At 38.7% G+C, this 20980-nt stretch overlaps 1 protein-coding gene across 1 annotated transcript in view; it reads right to left on the bottom strand.

Annotated features, from left to right (window-relative positions):
* ADGRA3 (adhesion G protein-coupled receptor A3) overlaps positions 1 to 19520 on the bottom strand; it is a 53111-nt gene extending 33591 nt beyond the window's left edge. The window contains exons 1-2 of the mRNA XM_032186922.1: positions 19225 to 19520; positions 5402 to 5473 (exon numbers count right to left, since the gene is read on the bottom strand). Of these exons, the coding sequence (XP_032042813.1) occupies positions 5402 to 5473; positions 19225 to 19520 (368 nt within the window). The remainder of the gene's footprint in view (positions 1 to 5401; positions 5474 to 19224) is intronic.
* Between the last annotated feature and the right edge of the window lie 1460 nt (positions 19521 to 20980).

Here is a 20980-nt window from a genome sequence, read left to right as displayed (position 1 = left end):
TAAGGGTTTTGTTTTATTCTTACCGCTTTTAATATCTGCCAACAGAACTACTGATTTTTAGCAAATGGAATGTAATCATCTTATTCACTGATTTTAATTATTTTTTCTTTGGCAAAGCTTAACCAACAGGATATAGTGATAGGTATTAATTTGTTCAAATAAAAGTTCATTTAAAAACACAGAAATCCACTAGAAGGGTTTCAGTTAGGGTAGTATTACAACTTCAAGCTCTATCTCATTGGCACACCTTTTATTTTACAGTAACTACATCTTCCATCTAGTAATTAGAAATACTGCTGAAAAACAACAAAAACCACAAGCCAGGCAGATGAGCAATCTTGCACTGAGAAGCTATATTTTAAAAAAAATAATTTTTCTTAAATCTACAGAACACCGCAGATGAGGATGCTCGTGTATTTGTCAGGAGAGGTGACTAACTGGGATTAGGATCATAGGAAAACTTTAGTTTGCAGGGATCGCTAGAGGTCATACAGTCTGGCTAAAAGCACAACTGAGTCAGATGAACTGCTCCACTATGATATCCAGTCAAGTCCTGAAAACCTGAAAGGATGGAGATTTTACTGTCTTATCATGCAACCTCTTCCAGTGTTTAATCATTCTCATTAAAAAGGATTTTCTTATGTTCAATCGGTCTTTTTTTCCCCACAAATCCACGATTAAGCAGGCAAATACCAACTTCTCAACAAGCAAAAATGTTGATGCCTAACAATCAACCCTAGTGTTACTTGGCTAATATAACAAAAATAGAAATGAAAAAATATACTTGGATTTAACTGTGGTTTGCCATTAAAAAAAAATCCTTCTATTTCATTAAAATTTAGAATTGTATTCCATTAGCCAATTGTCAAAAAAACATGTGCATAAGTATCTAAAAATTACTTGTGCATAAATACACCCTATTTGCAAACTTATCCTTTTCTGTCTCAGGACACAAAGATTGTTTAAGCAGTTACTTAAGCATCCTGCAGGCACAAATGATGCATATATGTACCTACTGGCATGTATACATCTAGCTCTCCACTACTATTGAGTAATCTTTTTTTTTAATAGAGCTTGAAAATTAATGTAAGAGAGATTAGCTTACAGGGACCCCACCCCTACTATATAAAATGCCTTTTCAAAAAGAAAATGGGGAGAAAGGACAAAGTATGAAGTTATAAAAATAGGTTAATCATTACATAAAGCCAACCTCTCCCTCCCACAGTTTTATAGGGTATACACAAAAGCTAGAGCCCAGACCAGATGCCCTATTTTTCCCTTTCCTTCAATTTCTGTGCCATTTCCCACAGTTCAGAACATTCCAAACTATTCAATTCTGGAGCACTGGCTTTTCAGAGACTAAAGGAACATTTTCTCTCGTACCACTAATCTTTCAAAAATTCTCTCTGAAGCACTGCAAGGATAGGGCAAACAAATACCATTTTGTTAGCCTAACTCCCAGTCTTCTCCTAGAACAAAAAGAAATGTGGCTCCCAAAACTGAAAACAGACCTAATGTCTGAGCAGAAAACAAGTTTCTGAATATCCATAAAACCACTTCTCTGCTCAGTGTCATTCAAACAAGAAACACACATCGATCACTTTTAAGAAGACTTCAAAATATAATAAAAATCAGTTCCACTACTAGAAGAACACAAGTCCCTCTTTGTATATGCTCTGCAGCACTATCACAACAGGAACTAAAATCAGAAAATGCTACTGTCCAAAAAGCTCCCAACAAACATTCCATCCTTCAGTTAAATAAAGCTCTTATTTTGGTAATCTCTCTCTACATAACTTCAAAAAAAATGTTCTGTAGCCTTCTCACGCTTACTCAAAAATCATTTTGGAAAAAGTAAGAGGATTTATTTCAGTGTCTTATAGTAATATTAAGTTATTCAATGAAATTGTATCTTTTCCACCCTGGAAGACAACAGTCTTAATAAAATGACAATTCCCTCATTGGAAAGTGAGAAGAAATTATTTAAAATTCTTAATTTGAGATGACAGTTAACTGAGGGAAGGTCAAAGTAGTACTTACATCAACCAGTAACGTGTTCACGCATATGACAATGGGCACAGCCCAACACAAACAAGAAAATTAAAACAAACATATCTGGAAGCGTTCTCAGCACTGGATTACATTAGCAAATACTGGCATAGTTGTAATTACATTCTCCTTTCAAAACAGGACAAACTTTACTACCAAAAGTAAATATTTCCTCCTGTTTCTACTCTTTCTAGGTCACTGAATAGAATTTTCCTCATCTGAACTTCTATAAGTTTTTATATTAAGAGGAAGAGTCCAGTGGGAAAAACTGAAATCCACGATTTCTTAGGACAGAACAAGAGCCCTGAGAACAGCTTCACAGTTTGAATAGAGAAGCACTGTTAGAGAATTGGGAGGGTGTTTCTGTTATGTCTGAAAGAAGCAGACATTTGAGCACTCCACTTTCTGCCAGAAGGGCTGAAGGCCACAGACAAACACCACTCTAAGTGTACTCCCTCTTCGGCAAAGCAGCAGCACATAGGCAGTCAAACTTTGTGGCCTCCTTACTTTCCCTGTCACACATGCACACACATCAGAACTCTGTTACTACTAAGGTAACATCTAACGAAAATTTTTGGAGGATGCAGTACACATATATTCATAATTCCAACACAAATCAAAATATTCTCTTTCACAAGAGCAGCCATTAATCTTTTTTAGTCATTCTCCATTACATTTCCCACATTTTAGAAAGCTTTCAATATCAATGTAATGGCAAGAATGTTATTATGTAGTATTATACTAAATTATCTTTTAATTTCCTTGAAAGAACACAGAAAACAGACTGTCAGACTGTTTCATCTTGTGAGTTGGCAAAAGCTAATATAAAAACTGAAGTTTTTAAAGGAGAACAATTGTATATCTTGTTTTCATCACAAGGAAGGTATCATGGCCAAGTATACAACCCCTATAACAATAGCATTAAAATATCACATATACAAAAGGAAATCAAGAAGGAAATCCAATATAACGGTGAACTATTGCCAATAGATGTTTCCAAATGGATGATCAATAGGGGGTAAGTCTTTCTTATTTCAAACATTTCAGGTAGAAAAAAATAAATTATTTTAAACTTGCAGTGAATCTTTTATTTTGCACATTCGAGAGGCACAGACCTGCGTGAGAAATGCTCTCCATTATTTTCTCAAATTATCATTCCTAAATCCAGGTTAGCACGTAAGGGGTTACAGAATAAATTCAAACAAATGTATAAATCTTGTTTCTTCAAACTGTTTGCAATAATTTTAGAAGCAGAGCTTACGAGTAAACAAGTATTGTCTAGTTCACAGAAGACAGAATTAAGAACTACGGTTACATAATGATGCCTTGATACCCTTCCAGAATACGGCAGTGGCTAAACTTCCAAGTTGAGAAATTCAAAATACAGGTGTTATTTCAAATTGTTCAAACACCAACTGCAGTACAATACACTCATTTGGACTGCTAAAAATAATGATGAAAAGCTCACAGGAGACTCATGGTTCCTCTGGGCAAGGGTACCTTGTCAGGTTCAGTTTCCCCAGGATGAGTCTGCTATATAGTCTCAAGAGAATGACTATTAATTTAAGTTTGAAAAATTGTTTCAGTTATACAATTACTCTCTGTCCTAAAGTTAGATGCATGTCTTAGCAATATTTAAAGCAGAAAAGTTTATTTTTTGTTATTAAATACTTTTTTTTCCCCCTCATCAGGTCTTTCACACACACAAGAAAGAGTGGTCATTAAGGACTAGTGTGTCATGCCAGTTATCCCTTCCTTTACGATGAAGACACCTTACCCTCAATAATCATTTGTTGGTGTATTAATTCCTACACTAGTACGCACAGTGTGTTATCTCATTCAAATTACATCACCATACCATCTAAATACTGCCTATTCCAGATCACTTTAAACGTTCAAAACATGATGGATTACGTATTGCTTTCTTTTCCTTTTCTTGAAAAGAGATATAAAAATAACCTAAAAATCCTTACAAACAAAAGGCATTAAATGGAAGAAAGCTGGGTTATTATATTAAATGAAATTAAGATTTGGATTCATAGAGCAAATGTAAACGATCACCTCAAACTAATTAGAGTTTCAAGTATTTCCTGTCTGAAAATTGTAATGAGTTTCAACAACTAACAACTGTCAGCAGATGCTTTTATTACCTAGAGCAATGATGCCAAAATAATGTGTAAAGATCCAGAATGCCGTCCCTGCTGATAACCTTGCTTCTTTGGCACAAAGGCTTATTTCTACAATAGAGCTCATCTGTCAGTGCAGGAGACAGATCTTTCTCCTAGGTTGTGGGGGATGAACAGTGGTAGCATTTGAATTTATTTAGGCCAGGTGACTGGGATTGCAGCCTTCAAGCTTCAGAGGATGAATAAAATTCTTTTAATCCCCTGAAGCCAGAAGTCCTTTGGAACTCTTCCTAGATGTTGCAAGATTATTATGAAACTGGCTACCTTCCCAGTCAAATGGCCTAGAAAAATCCCTATCTCTAAAGTTTCTGCTTGCTCCCAGGTAGATCAACCTGCCAATCCTGACCTTCTACCAGCCGGAAAAAAAGCTGACTGTAACAGAAGCTGTAATGCTTCTTATCCCATAGGCAATACATCATCTGAAAGGGAAAGTGAAAACAGGAAGCGAAAGGTGTCAAAGAGGTTACTCCCATCAGGCTCGCTCCCATTTTTCCCCATATATTTGGTATATACAGGGACTGTAAAGTAACATGCAAAACTGTTAACATGTATGTCAGTAACAAACCTACAGTGCATACAGCCTCTTTTAGAGGCTGTCATATACTTATTTCCCCTAGACAAATACTTTGAAGTTGTTTGATAGAGGGCTTGACACTTCATAAGAAAAGAAATTAAACAGCTTTCTCTACAACCTAAGTTTTCATATTATAAGGCCAACAAGAAAGCAAGTCCAGTCCATCATAGTGTTCCAGTGAACTTCCCACTGGAAATGCCCTAATCTCACCCAAATCGGGTTATGAGCTACAGCTTTCCTGTAAAATGTCACATTTCATTACCGCCCTTTAAAAAGTAGGAAAGTTTTTGTTTGCTGGAGTTCTGATGGGGGGGGAGGGAGGGAAGGAGTTGGTTGTTTTGCTGACTTTGCATTTTCTTCACTTGCACCTAGTTTGAGAGTTACAGCTTTTACTAAGCACCCTTTAGGCTGTTACATAAAATTCATTTTCATAAAGAAAATACTCAACTATGTTAACTCTGCAATCACAAAGTTGTATCAAAATACAATGGGAACATATCTTGTTACAGCAGTATTAATGAAATAAACAGTATACAATTAATTTTTATTTATTTTTTTTTTAAGTGAAATCGAATTTTGAAGAAGTACTTACAATCTTTCAAGAAGGTTTAATCCAGAAAAGGAACCATTCTTCAACTCTGTTATTTTATTGTTACTCAGAATCCTGTAAACAAGAACAGAACAATATATTACATATTTAATAGCAACATTATTTGCTACAGCTTACACTTCTGGTGCTAAGACTTCTAAACAACCTTTCTACTTAGCAGTCTTTACACCGAAGTACAATACCTAGCTATTATCTAAAATGCATATAACAGCACTGCCCAAATATCACACAGGAAAAAGGAAGTGTTTTATTTTTATGTTAAGCGCTCTAAGTAACATGCAAGCTTATGTCATAATGTATGAAAGAAAAAACACCATACAAATCACTGTAACACCAAAAACACCATTATGGATCACCATAATGAAATGCTGTAACTGGTGTAATAGAAAGTGCAGTATTAAAAAAACAACAAGCTTACACACTCAGCATGATGTTCTGTTGCACCCATTTTGGTTTTCCAGATGACACAGGACTTGTTCATTTCCTTTTTTTGTACCTAATCTCCCAGCAGTCCCTCACATACTCAGCTTTCTACCTAATGTAATTCTTTTAAAACACCTTTAAAAGAAGTCAGCAAGCATTGTGCCTATCCATTACTTCTTCCCTTGAAGAACCAGATCACTGCATGTTTTCTCTTCCATACAAATAACTGGATCAAGGGCTATTGAACTCCTGTTCAATAGGAGGTTCAGGGAGACCTTATCACTCTACAACTACTTCAAAGGAGGCTGCAGCGGGGGTCAGAGTCTGTCTCTTCTCCTAAGCAACAAACAGTAGGAGACGAGGAAATGGCCTTAAGTTGCACCAGGCTAGGTTCAGGCTGGACATTAGGAAAAATTTCTTCATTTAAATGGTTGTGAAGCATTGGAACAGGCTGCCCAGGGAAGCGGTAAAGTCACCATCCCTGGAGGTATTCAAAAGACATGTAGATGTGGTGCTTAGAGACATTGTTTAGCGGTAAGCACTGCTAGGTTAATGTTTGGACTGGATGATCTTGGAGGTCTTTGCCAACCTGACTGTATGATTCTATTAAGCTCCATCTAGTCAAGTGTCCTGTCTCCAGTAGCCATCTGCAGATGCAACTTATCCTTAAGCTAAGAAACTCCTTGAAGGCTTCCTTACTTAGAAGGTCCTGCTTTCTATATCCAAGTCACTAAATTTTCCTGTTTTCTTTTTGAAACCATTTATGAATGTTGGCATCCACAACACTCCCGAGCAGAAAGTTTCACAGCGCACAACTGTTGCATAAAGAACCCCTCATCTCATTTGTTTGGATCACAGCTCCTACCACCTTCAGCTGGTGCTCCCTGCTTTTTATATTGAAACTCCCCGTCTACCCTCTCTTTACCACCCACAATTTTGTAGAATCTTAGATTGTCTCTTGCCAGGTGGAAGACTCATTTTCACTAATTACTTTTCACACAAAAGGTAAATTTTTGCCTTCTTAACTTTTTCTGAGCTCCCTCCAGCTTCATTAAACTCAAAAAATTTTGAGACTAAAGTACCAAAACAGAAGCGGTATTCAACACATGGACAAGTCACAGATTCAGACGGTGATATAAGGATGCTGTTTTATTGTTTCCTATGGTTTTCTTAACAATTCATAACATCTGATCTGCCTTCACTACTTGTACTGAAAACTGAAGTTTTCTGGTCAGCTCAGTGTCCATCATCTCACATATGAAGACAGAATTGTTGTCATTGTTGTTCCCAGCACAATTCTCACTTCTCTAATGTGCTGCTTCTGCCATTTTGTTGCCCAGTTAGTAGTTTCATAGACTTCTTCCGAAATTCTTCGATTTACCCTCATTCTCAAATTGTCACAACCCAAAACCCTCATTTACAGGTCATTAACACCATACATCACAGGTCTGTAAGATCCCACTCCATTGAGAGGACTGATCATTGACTTACAGCAGATACAAGTTTTCCAAAGTGTACATCTCTCACTTTTTCCAACAAACATTACTTCTACTGTTCAGTGCAAACATCAGACTTGGAAGCATGTAGTTCCACAAAACTCCTGGTGCACTTCTAAAATCAGCAGTGTATTTGCCACCCTCCAGCCTTCAGAAATCAAGTTCATTCTGAGCAAGACTTCAGACATTCATCATTTGACTTTTTCATCCCCAAGTTCTTCTAAAAAGCTCTCCAGTGAAAACCAGCTCATCCTGTAAATTTATTCGCTGTCAGCTTGTTCCATAACTTCTGCTACAGTCACTTCAATTTCTGTCAGATCCTCTATCAAACGTGTCTCGCAGATCCAGCATGTCCATGCCCTTCTTCACTTACACCAATTATATCTTCAGACTGGATCACACTACTTCAGCATTAACGACTGCCACTAGGAGATTTTTTTTTCCAGTCTGCTACATCTTTCAGATATCCTTTATAGTAGCAGTAAAAACAAACACACACACCTTTCCTCCAATGCATAAAATTTATTATCCAATGACAAGCATTAGTACTTCAAAGCTCATCATGAATAAGACAAAACTAAAATACAGAAATACCGTCTATGAAAACAGCACCTTTTTGACACAGCCATATATTACATTAAGCAGTTTTCTTCTCTGGGTTTCTCAATGATTGCCTCAAGCGTCTATGGTTTAGACAAACAGTGAAGGCAATTTTCATCTCAAAGCTTTGGCTTTGAGTCAATCTCTCTCGATCACACACATGCAGAGAATTGAGACAGCTGAACAATTTTTGTGAAAATCTTTCCATTCCCAATCTGACAGGCAGAAGGTTTGAAAACTCTTGAAGTTAATATTGAATCATTCAACCAAGGTAACAGTTCTGATGCTAAAAGGAGATCCCGTTCTTTTTCCTGCTCTTCCACCCATACCACGTATTTCAGCAGCTCATCCAAAGCCAACCCCGGTGCCCACTGCTCCATAAGCAATGTTAAACTGCACAAACACCCCAGGGAACTTTCAAGGTGTCATGTCAATTACATGAACAATTACATGTTAATTGCAGAACTGTGATCAACATAGTGCTCTACACAGTCAGCCAGTCCTGTGTGGAAACTGATCAGAGGAACAGTGGAAAGGTGAAAGGATAAGAAAAATATTTACTTTTACAAGTATACCAAAAATATGCTGGTATGTTTGTCTATGTCTGTAATATTCACTAGAGTGTCAGCTAAGAAAGTCTGCTCTTGCAAAAATACAGTTCCAGAAAAAGGAAAATTATCCTTGGCTGCATCTATGATAATCTAGTTGACCAAACAAATGAAACCACAGAGAGTTTTTTTAAAGACAGACAAACAAATCAAGGAAACAAGGGTAATCTTTTCAGAGATCAGCAGGTATTTCAAGGAAGATCCAACGCAGAACAGAAAAACAGAGCACACATTTGAAAGGCTGAAATTTGGCAAGGCAGAATGCAGACATTTTAATAGTAAAATGAATTTATTTTTTTAAATCTATCTTCAACAGAGAATGCCGGCAAAACTATTAATACTTAACTGAAGTGTTAAAAGCACATACCCTAAAACCTTTGAAACTACTTTTACTTCTATTAAAAGAGAGTAGGGGTTCAACCTAGACAGTACAGGACTCATTTTTACAAACCTCAAACCATCTAGCTAAATCTACAGGAAGTACATCTTTATTTCAACATTTTTCCTGATTCCAGGAAAATGCAGAAAAAAACGGAATAAAAATAAATGAATGAAGGAGCTTATAAAAAACTAATTATTACTTAATGCAAACTGAGCATAAGGTATAACAGCAGCTTAAAAAAAAAAAAAAAAAAAAAAACAGGTTTACAAATAAAATGCAAAGAAAAAACCTGAAGGTCAGATATAAAACATTGAAGTGAAAACACAAGCAAACAAACTACCATCTTCAGTGGCACAGAAATCTTTTTTGTTTTAGTTATAACTGACTTCATTTCATGAAATATTGATTTAACCTGTACTTTTTCCAGAAAAAAAATAGCTACTCAAAGAGGAGCAGAAACCTCTTCAGAAGTAGGTATAACTGACTGAACTAAATTTAAATGAAATAAAAAATTACAATTCTGTAAATAAATAATCAGTTTTCTGACATTGCCTATAAAACAAAAAGGCCTGAAGTAGAAGCCTCTGAATATCTGTTCACTAGGTAAATTTCTCTCTAGAGTGTGATGTACAAATTATAGTCCGTCTGATTTAGTATTTTTTCCTGCAGAGGCTGTTAGTTGCTTAACCATAAAGGTTTAGTACAATAAATGATAGATTTTATAACACTCCATATAACGTAAGACATTTCATCACACTTAATGTTGTAAGTGTAATCTTTAAAAAATGCAGCTTAAACTTGCTATTAATATATTTAGTCTATATGTTATTAGAAGTGTTTAGGGATGTAGCATAAGACGACAAAACACAATAAAGCATTCACCTCAAAGTAGATATTTTATATCCAATTTTACAATTCCTGTCCATTAATGTGCAGTGAAATGAGCTATTATGTACCACTTAGACACAGACGATTATTTTGTGATCAATAATAATTTTAATTTATTAGTTTAAGACCATAATTCTTCCTAAGAGGCAAAAATACCCGAACCTGCACATCATTAAGAAAGTGAGTGGGAAAATGAGCATGAGTGCACACTCCACTCAACCCCATCTTGTTCAACTCTTCTTTAAGAAGTGACCTGACACATAAATGATGCTGGTTTCCATAAGCCAGTGTCACTGCTACGCCATACATCTCATAAGTTCCAGTTTAGACTCATTGTTTTCCTGTTGGTTGGGTTGTTTTTTTTCTGGTTTAGATTTGGGGCGTGTTTTTTGTTTTGTTTTTAAAGGATCAACAGTACCTGCTTGGAAGAAATGCATTTTGATTTTCCATTGTCCAACCCTTGCGTAAGAACACAAACTGAGATGTGGATCTACTTTATGCAATTACTTAACAGCAGCCATTAAATGTGATGTAATCAGCCATGTCTTTATGACAGAGAAGAAAATTTAAAAAAAAAAAGGCTTATATTTACCTTTATAATGAGGTAATAAAACACTAAGTGAAAAAGGTTTTGTGCTGTAAAACAATTTTGGCTTGTCAGCAATAAAACAACCATTATTATGACAGAAGTCAACTAATCAGGAATTTAGAATACATCTCCAAACTTCACAAATGAATCCCTTTAATGGGGTATTACTAAATTACACATTAACATCCATTAACGCTATTACAAAATAGTCAAAATAGCCTCCAAGAAGTATCAAGACTGGGAGACAGTAACTTGTAGCTGAACACTTAAGTAGCTTCCAGAACAAAATTTAGGAGAGCTCAGCAGTGAGCTAGGAAGCAGAAAATAGATCTGATCATTTCACAGTGATGGCTGTATATTCTTAAGGACTAGGAAAAGTGACCACCAGCAAAAAATGGACTAAAATAACCATTGGTACAACCAAGAAAAATGCTTTCTGCTGAAAGCAGTGAATGTGCAAAAATAAATATATTTATCAAAGTTTATCTTGTAGAAACTATGATTTAACAAGGACATAAAAACTGAATTTTGCACAGTTAGTACTTTGCCTTCTAGCGAATTACTGGTGTCAAAGGTAAAGAAACATTAAGTAATACACTGAGCAGAACTTGAACAGTACTTGCTTAAAAGTAATCCCTGAAATGAAAACATTCTACAAACTATTATACAGAAATAGAATGGTGAATCTTTCTAAAGCCTTTACTAAAGGAGAGAGCGTTTTCCAATATATAAAAATATGAGGAAATTTAGCAATGAAACATTTCCAAATGTTTTTGTATTCCAAAAATACAGGTTTGTAACAGGTAAAAAGATCTGTTCTATCTCACTATTATGCACGTTAGGCAATATTAACATTGTAAACAAAACTAATGAGGTTACTAGTGAGGAATTACACCTGTATCTATCTTTCCTTTTTTTTTTAAAACCAGAAACATACTAACTTTATACAATGTAATGACAGACCAATTATTTTTTTTTTCTGCACAATCCCTGTATCATTAATTTACAAAAGGAATGATGCTCATTTTCTGCAATGCTATTCAAGACTTCTTCCTGATACTCAGTGTGCTGCCACAGTCTTTATCATCTTTAAGGGCATTATTCTTGATTTCCAATGAAATACAGTGCCCATCACTGGACTACCTCAATTAATTTTCTAATCAAAAATGCTAAATGAAAGAGATATTGGGAAAAGGAAGCAATGAGGGACAAAGCAGAATGCAATAATGAGAAACAATATTGCTGAAAAATCACACTACCATGAAGAGAAATGCTTGTGAAATTATAAGCTTAACAACCAAACCTCTCTTTCTAGTACTTCAGTTTTTCAACCTAGGATAAGATGGAAAAAAGGTTCAAGAGAACACAGTGACATCTATTTTTTTTTCCAAACACTCCACATTTCCAGTCCTAAAGCTAACCAAAAGTACTGGCAACCTAACCCTTGTGACCACAATGTTCCCAGTTTCCTCCAAATTCTCTCCTCCCCTCCCCATATCTGTAGCAACCGCATCAGTTTAAGAGATGACTGGCTTTTTCTGTGGCCTCTTGTCTTATTCCTCTCCCTTTTCCTAGCTTTTCCACTTCTTACCCAGCAGCTATACACTTTTTAGGATTCTCCCTTGCAGTTTAGTGCAAGCATACCCTACACTTCCAAGCTCCACAAAAACATGCACGAGAAGAGCTCGCTTCATGGGAAATACTGCAGACACACAAGTCTAGCCAGACCCTTAACCAGCTTAAGCTGTTACAGGCAATATGTTCTGTACGCCCTATCGCAGAAGCAGTAATTATAGCCCATGCCGTCAAGCCCACAGTCATGTATTTATATTTCCAGCACGCACATATTACCTGATAAGAAAGTGCTTTGTCTAGACATGATTTGTCTAGACACGTTAGCAAGTACTTCCTGTCAACTCCTAACACACGAAGACACATTTCCACAAAAATTTATATCCTAACGCTGCAGAAGTCGGCAGCTTTTGGATAGTTTAGCTCCCCGAACTGACTCCACATGGAGCTGGACACACAGCACAGCAGTGAGGAAGACCCCAGCGCGGCCCGGCCTGTGCCCGAGAGGCAGCTGAATGGGGGTGTCACTGCCTGCTAGCAGCAAGGAGATCCCGCTCTCCTCTCCCTCACACCACACCATCCCCAGGCCAAAAGCAGGGAGAGGAGCAGGAAAGGGACCCCCCAGTCTGCAGCATGGAGCTGGAATGCCGGCTCGCAGAAGCAGGCAGCTTTAACATGACCGTCGGCACAGTTTTGAGGGTTCACGTAAATGCCTGTCAACAGGTGAGGCTGTCACCCTAAAACAAGACTGAGGTATTATTAGATGGGCTAAGATCCTCCAGATATCTTACAGGACGATTTAGAAATCAGAGCACAACTTACAAAACCTGCCTGATGCTAGGTTTCATGGTAAAACCTGTTCTTTAAAAACAAGTGTTAACTCATGAGCTTTCTTTTCTAACAGAAAAAGTCTACATTCATCTCCTCAGATGGAAATACATCATGAGGACAATACCATAAGAGTTTTGTGAGATGCTGCTGTATGATCCACATCCTACTGGCAACCTGTTACTAATCCTACCCAGATTTCCTCTGTATCTGCTAAATTTCCCAAAATTCTTGCTCACTTTCAGTAACCAGTTGTATCCTCCACTTCAGAACATTAACTTATTCTACTTTCTTTCCCTCCGAAGTCTTTCTGATTTTCCATCTCCATAATGAGCAAATCCATCCCAATGAACTCCCCCTGTCCTGCCACCTCAGGTCCTCCCCAGCTGCCAGCCATAGCTATCTGCCTCTGTTCCTACAGCCCTTCCTTCCCCTTCACTCTGGGGCTGTGTGGGTACCTGCAGGGCAGCACCACGCTGAGCACTGGACATCACTGGAGGAGCCACAACAGGGCAATGCATGGAAACAGCAATTAATGGCCACTGCAGCACTCTAGGAGCAGCAAGACATGGTAGCTTTCACTGCTAAACAGCCGCACAGTGAAATCCAAGGGTGAAAATAAATTTCTCTCACTTATTTGCTGTTAAAGATTTCAGATATTTAACAGATGATTTCTCTCTGATTTTACAACTTAGTATTTTTTTGAATTCGTCAATTATTTCACCACAGAAAGCAAAATATAATGAAAACATACTTATCTTCTCTGAAGTTCTTAAATTTAAAATTTAATAATAAATTTTATTAATAATGAGAAGAAATGCTCAACTGGTTTTAATCTCCACGGATTAACTATTAGCACAATGAAAGCACTTAAACCGTATAGATTTAAAATTATAGAGACTATAACAGTCAAGATAAAGACTAAATAAATTGAATCTTACATCTCCATATTTATTTAAAATTGCAACACTAATGTTTGAAACATGAACAAACTGCAAGCAAGAAGGAACAAGACATGCAGTTGTTCATTCTTCATTCAACAATGCAGTACAACACCTATTTATATTCATTTAACTTTCAAATGTAAAGTTCTACGGTTTTGCAGATTTGCAGAACCAGCAAAACCAGGCATACTACTGATCAATAAAGTCCACAATAAAAGAATACAAAAGTATTAATCCTTAAGATAAAAATACCACTTCTTGAGGTTAAACACTGCACAACACAATGAACATCTAACATTCACTGAAAGGTTATGGAACATATAAAAGATGTTGCTTTCATGGATAACCTCATGGGCAATAAAAGGTTCTGGGCAATTCTGTATAAATACTTTTGCTCCAGAAATCAAAAAATTGAATTTGGTCTCATTACAAAATTTTAAATTTGCTCTGCAGAATTTTGCATAACTTACCTGTCCTTTTTTCTTTTTAAACTCAGCAGTAACCAACGTGTTGCTCTCAAACTCTGAGCCTCAGACGTGTAACAATTGACTACAGTTGTATTTATGATAAAAAGCCATATTTCTAAGTACTTCGTGTATTTGTATTTATTTAAAAGTACAATGACCTCTGTTTGAAAGTCACCTAAAACAATTCAAACACATTTGTATGTAAGAATCTCAAAAAAAATCAGTAGTAATAATAATCATTTTCACATGAAGATTATTACCAATTACAACCCACCATCTATGTTGAAGACATTACTACTACATAATAAACAACAACACACTATGCAAAACTGAGTGGGTGTCCTAGTGTGCACATAATTACATGATGATGCCTTCTGAAGTTCAGTAGTTATTTAGGCAGAACAAAATACTACAAATTAGATGAAAAAGCTGTTCAAATTGTGACCTTTGTTTTTTTGCAATGCTCTTACAAACATATAGGCATACGTGGTCATAAAAGTATATTGTATATATTCAATGTCTAATAATAACAACTGCACAATAATAAATCAGTTTTGAAACATGGTATACAGCAAAATGTTAATTTTATTTTGAACGTGGATTGCTATCTTCTCAACAAAGATGTACACAAAACAACAGCTGAATACTGAAGAGGTCTATCAGAATAAAAGTCTAACAGAAAATGAAGCATCACTACCGATTTTTACAGGTTGGATGCCACTGGTAGGTGGGCATGCACAAGTACTTGCAAATGACTCAACTGTGGATACAACAGTTCTCAAGCACTGTACTGTCTCTGTTCTGCCACATGTTCTTGAGGAAAACATTTTTGCACAGTCCATGTACCCACCAACTGAAGAAAATGTTAAGATACGTTTCCGTAGGAGTTATTAGCCCTTTGTGTCTTCAAAAAAAAAAAAAAAAGTTATCAGTTATTAGTACAGAGTATTTAGAAGTCCCTGGCAGATACTTCAACAAAAGAGGGATTAGCTGTCAAGAGAACCATTCAAATTAATAACAGAAATTATTAATTCAAAAATAATTCAAAAGAGCCATATTTCCACAGAATACACTTACTATGCCTGTATTTCCTGTTTGTCAATTTTTGGGTTATGAACATCTTTTTCTAACACATACTAAAGAAATGCCCAACTAAGTAAAGCAAATGAAATAAAACAGTTTAGCAAAGCATTAGACAATGCCTCAAAAAAAAAGGAGTATAAAAATTCTGAATATAAAGTCACTACATAATACTAATGTATTTATTTTTAAAACTTGGAAGTCCTTTTACTGCAAGTAGGAAAAAATTACTCATGTAACTACACATAATTAATGGAATTACAATGCCATCACGCACCGTGATAGGAATGACTCCTTGTGATATGAATGACCTTTTGCTTTGAAAATCTGGGAGTATAAGAACTTGTGTTACAAAAATTGAAAGGCTTTGGAAGTACCCGAAAGGCCAAAAAAATACACCTTTCAGACGCTTAATGGATACAGTTCAATATGGTTATATTTAGAAGCTGGGCAAAAAGTGTGACGTTTTAAGATGTTTCTCAACAGCAATCCAATTAGCCATATCTTTGGACTGTTCTGAACGCAAATCCAGACTAATGTTCTGGCTTGTAAACCTTAATGCTTGTAAGTGCCAACACTGATACTCATGTTCCTATCAGAGTATGTGGGTAAGCAAAGTTGCAGACCAGTAAGATTCCTATTTCAGTAACACTTCTTTACTGAGCACACATGCTTTTCCTCTGTTTATTTATATTCCTATAACATAACCTATATGTAACCAGTAACCAAAATTCTCAACAACAAGGATTATGACTTCACTGGCGTGTCTTCAGTGGGATTACACATTCTCTTTCACAGAACAAGCTATGAGATCATCATTTGAGCTTGCATCAAAGGAAGCACAGCAATAGTTATCTTATCTCATGAGTACATGTGAATATAGCGTGCTCCTTACTTAAATGTGAATCATGGCAGTGACTTCAGTATCTAGAGAAACACAGCAGACAAAAGCACATAGCTACATTCACCCAGTTATATTATCTTCACACCAAAAGCATCTCATCTGGCCGGTTAAACTACAGAGGTCAAAGCCATCTCTGGATTTTAGAGTAGGTACACCACCCTTCATTTGCATCCCAATCATTTTTTATTGTATAAGGCTACAAAATACTCAGCCCCTTCCTTAGGGACTAACTATAACCATAACTAGAGGTCAAATTCCATACTGAATTTGAGTTACTGCTCAATAAAGCACTAGCTAATTCTAATTAGATTCTAAAGGAATCTCAATTTACAGTACAGCTTTAAATCCTAAACACTACTTAGTCTCATGTACACACCTCTCCATACTTTATGGTTCTTCCTTCAGTGGTTGCTTTCCTTCTTCAAACATAAAGCAAAATTACTTTGTCCTTTATTAATTGACATCAAGTTAGGATATTTCTTCCTGAATTGTAACTAAATATTCTAACCAACCGTAACTAGTACAGACCTAAATTACAAGCAATGAAAGCTTTTGTGGCAAACAAACGTCAAGCATTTCATGATTTAAGTGACCTTGCCAAACTTACCAACACCAGTGTTAACCGCCAACTACAAAAGCCTAGCCAACATCCTCAGATGCTACTCATTTATCCTTATTTCCACTATTTTTCTTCTGTCCCTACTTTTTAGTGAGTTTTATCCTCAAAAATATTTCACTGGAGGAAAAATACAGAAATATACATGCTAAATGCACAGCAGCTCATCTACTGAGTGTCTAATAAGAGTTTGAGCAGTGATGAAGATGGAACCAGGATCTCCAAGAAGAATATAATTACTAAATTTGAGTCCTTCCTAGCTCACTTCCAGAAGCATAATAAATTATAAAACTTTTTATAAAGTCTTTATATTTAAGATTGCTTTCTGCAAATTAAGAGTCAACATAAAAGGAAATTAACTGAATTAAATCGCAGCTGATCTACACAACAGTAACCTATTTTCAGCTACTTATCTCTACAGCAATCCACTAATCCAAAAAGCTATAATAGAACTAGTAGTTATCTTAATAGAAGGATCCCACAAGAATCAAGATTCAAGATAACTTAGGGCAGTTTGACTCTAATCAGACAACCTTTCCCACCAAGTATTGCAGTTCTAAGTATCAGCTTGGAGGAAAAAAAAAAAAAGACAAGAAATTTTGGCAAACAATTACATAACAATTAACCCAGTTGATCCACATGGTAGTGAAATGGCACATGGCAACCCACCTCATAAACTACCAAAATCTTCTAACCAGGTTAACACTGATTCAGGAAAATGATACGGAAAGTCACTCCTCAGAAGTGAACAAACTTGAAAGATCCCAAACCACAACACTTACTGTGTCCAGTCTCTTAGAAAAGTGTATTGGTTTAATAACCTTTGCCTTATATTTAAGTAAAATTTCAAAGTATGTGTTCACATTGATTGTATCAACATAGTTATGATACTTACTAGAGTAAACAATGGAAAAGCATGTTCTTGCTAAGTCTATTAAAAGTTTAAGAGAATTTAAGAGAAAAAATGTTTCAGAAGTTATCATAATCTTCAAAGGCCAGTTAAAAGTGAAAACAACTAATTACTGTATGTAGATATGCTCTAGATACACTCTAGATAATGAAGGAGTATGAAGAATCAAGATGAAAGATGAGCCATTCTTCCAAATTCTTCTGTGACTACAATTATGAACAAAGGTCCATTCACAGCAAGGCTGCTGTGTTTGATATCTGCTTGTCTTTCACTGCAATCACAGCTGTGACTCCAAACTTTTTGAATCAAAAGATCCCCACTGCCAACTTCAGCATATCACCCAGACTAACAAATACTTTTATCTTTTTTTGTGTGAATACTATATGCTCAAGAGTTAATCATCTGCAAAGCACTTCCAGCTAACAAAGACTAAAATGAGTTTGTTGATCAAACAGCTGTCACCTTCCACCTTTTGCTTTCTTGTCTACTTCAGAAACTTCACACATCAATATTTCTGGTCAGTTCTCACAGGTCATTTAGAAATATTCTCTGAGCCCTTGCATACTGACAAGCTGAGCACAACTAGTTTGGCCTCAATCATCTCCCTTTTTTGTTTTTCCCCCTTTCTCATAGGTCCACGTTCACGGGACTGGCATATACATCTCACTGTAACTTCCCAAAGAAGCCCTTCCTTCGTGTTCAGTGCTGCCAAAGTTCACAAAGACAAGGCAAACTGTTATTCTCATAACAGAAGTATAATAAACTCCAATTATCTCTAGATCTTTCAAACCTGTGATTTCCTGTCAAATAATAAGTATCTTAAGCTAGACCTCATAATAGAGTTTCTTTTCATAACCTTCTTTGCATGCTACTTTGTTGCACCCCCAAAATCGCAGTGGCTCCCTAATAAAATGAACACAGGTTGCACTTTTTGGGCCATCCACTGATAAGATTCAGTATTGCTGCATATCTTCTTTGCTACATAGACCTGTGAACATCTCAAGGAGAAGAAAAAAACAACTTGCAAATGCTTCGTTTGCATGTGCGTGCTCTTTAGGCGAGCAGCAATACACTTCTTGCTCTGGAGTAAGCTGCACACCCAGTTTGAACTTGTTATTCAAACGGACGAGCCAGGATTAAGTCCAGGTAAAAACAACACGCCTACTGTTACCTGAAAGTAAACTGACGTTTTCCTAAGAGACAAACTAAGTCCCTTTGGCTGCGTGACAATATTTGCTACCGCCAAGCTCCTTGCCTGCCACGCACCGAGCGGCTCACGCCCGGTGGACACAGCTACCTCACGGCACGGCACTCCGAGGCTGGCTTTCCCCTGAGAGAAAGTCCAAAACACAGAAAGAAATACACCAGGGCGCTCTTTAGAAGTTTAAAGGCGACTTCGCGGGATAAAGCGACGCCGGAGTCCCCGGGCAGCCCCAGCACGGATCCCTTTCCCCCTCCCCGGTCCGGTCCTCCCCCCCCCGCCACCGCCCGTACTCACAGCGTGACCGTGCGGTTGGGCAGCGCCTCGGGAGGCAGCACCCGGGCGAGCTGCAGGTTGCTGCACACCACCTTCACCTCCACGGGGCCGCCGCCCGCCGCCACGGCCGCCTTCCCGGCGCTCTTGGGGCGCCCGTCGTACTTACAGCCCGTGGGCAGCGCCGTGCCGCCGCCGCCGCCGCCCCCCAGCGCCGCCGGGAGCAGCAGCAGCAGCAGCGCGGCCAGCAGCCGGGCCGGCCGCCGGTGGCGGTGGGGCCGAGGCGGGCGGCAGGCTGCGCGGCGGCCCGGGGGCAGCATGGCGGGGGCGCTCAGGGCCCCGCTCCTCCCGCAGGAGCCGGGGGGAGAGCAGCGAGCTGGGCGCCGCGCCTCGCCGTGGCCTAGCTCCGCGGGGGCGCTGCCGCCATGTGGCGCCGGGGAGTGTTGGGGGGGGCCGCGGGCGGGCAGGAGCCGCCGCCGCTGCCGCACCCGCCCTCGTCTTTGTGTCGGGGCCGGGCGGGCTCCGAGCGGCGGCGGCGGCAGCAGCGCCGCCTTCCGCCGGTGTCGGAACCCCGCGGCCGGAGCCCCCCGCCGGGCCTCGGCCTGACCGCGCAAGCGCCGCCGCCTGGGCGGCCTCCAGCGCGCCTGCGCCTCGCCGGCTGAGGGGGCCGGGGCGGGGAGGTGCTGCTGCCCCGGGGACTGGGGAGAGCCGTGGTGCCTCCCCGGGGAACCCCCGGCCACCCTTCTGCCGCTGTGGGGGCACTGCCTGTCGTCGGGGCCTTCCTCCTGCCAGCGCCCAGTCTGGGGGAGTGCCCCCCTCCCAGCACTCTGGGGCGTGGTGGTGCTCTGTGGGCGCCGTTCCTCTCGTTGGGTTGCATGTGTGCCTCATCTCTCAGTCCCCTGCTCTGAATCATCGGTTGTCCACAAGGGGATGTTTCCAGTCGTGCCTCATGGAAAAAGGGTCATCCTGTGCATAGGTGCTAAATGGCCTTTGTTGCCATGGCGTCTTGCACTCGTAATTCATCTGTCCTCCTCAGGTCATCCCTGTAAAAACAAGCAACTGTTATTCCCACTTCACGGCCAACGAGCCAGAAGATGGAAAAAGTCATTTCAATATCATTAAACTTACATGTTAAACAAACAAAAACATGTTACCTGTAATATGAGTCTTTTCATTATACTCTTGGGACTGCTTTTCTGGGTGTCGTTGGGTCATTTTTGCAGTTTTCTAAGCAGCCAGGCTGGCCAGACCCAAACACCTTTGTGCCGATGACAGTAGAAGTTCTCAGTATGTTCTTTGCCTCCAGCATGTGTGAGACTAGTAAAATAACTGCCACCTAACTTGCAATCAAATTACAAGAACTGGCAGCACCTACTTTAGAAGTTTAAGGAAGACTTTCCAGAACCCATGGGAAGTTGTTGGTCCCTAACTAAGAACTCACAAAGCCACATCCTTACGGAAGAGCACTGGCAAGTAACACCCTTCAAAATACCTATTGTTACACAGAAATTCGATGCTAAGGATTGGCACTAACAGCTTCCAAAATGAGGCTAAGAAAATCTTTAACATACTGTTTCCTTGAAATGATCTGGAACACCTCAGGTTGCAGCCCAGTGTTAGATGCAACCTAATAAAAGATACAGGTGGACTACTGGAGTTGTGGATTGTGGCAGGTGGACCAAGGTTTCAAGAACAGCATCAAAATTACTTGGGCGTGTTGTGGATACTCTTTATCTATCACCATGCTTTCTCTCCTCTGTTTTATGGACTCCGACAAATC

Source organism: Aythya fuligula, chromosome 4 (genome assembly GCF_009819795.1).
Source record: "Aythya fuligula isolate bAytFul2 chromosome 4, bAytFul2.pri, whole genome shotgun sequence".
Taxonomy (NCBI): Eukaryota; Metazoa; Chordata; class Aves; order Anseriformes; family Anatidae; genus Aythya; species Aythya fuligula.
The sequence above is the reverse complement of the archived record's forward strand: the minus strand, read 5'-3'. Positions and strand labels throughout refer to the sequence as shown.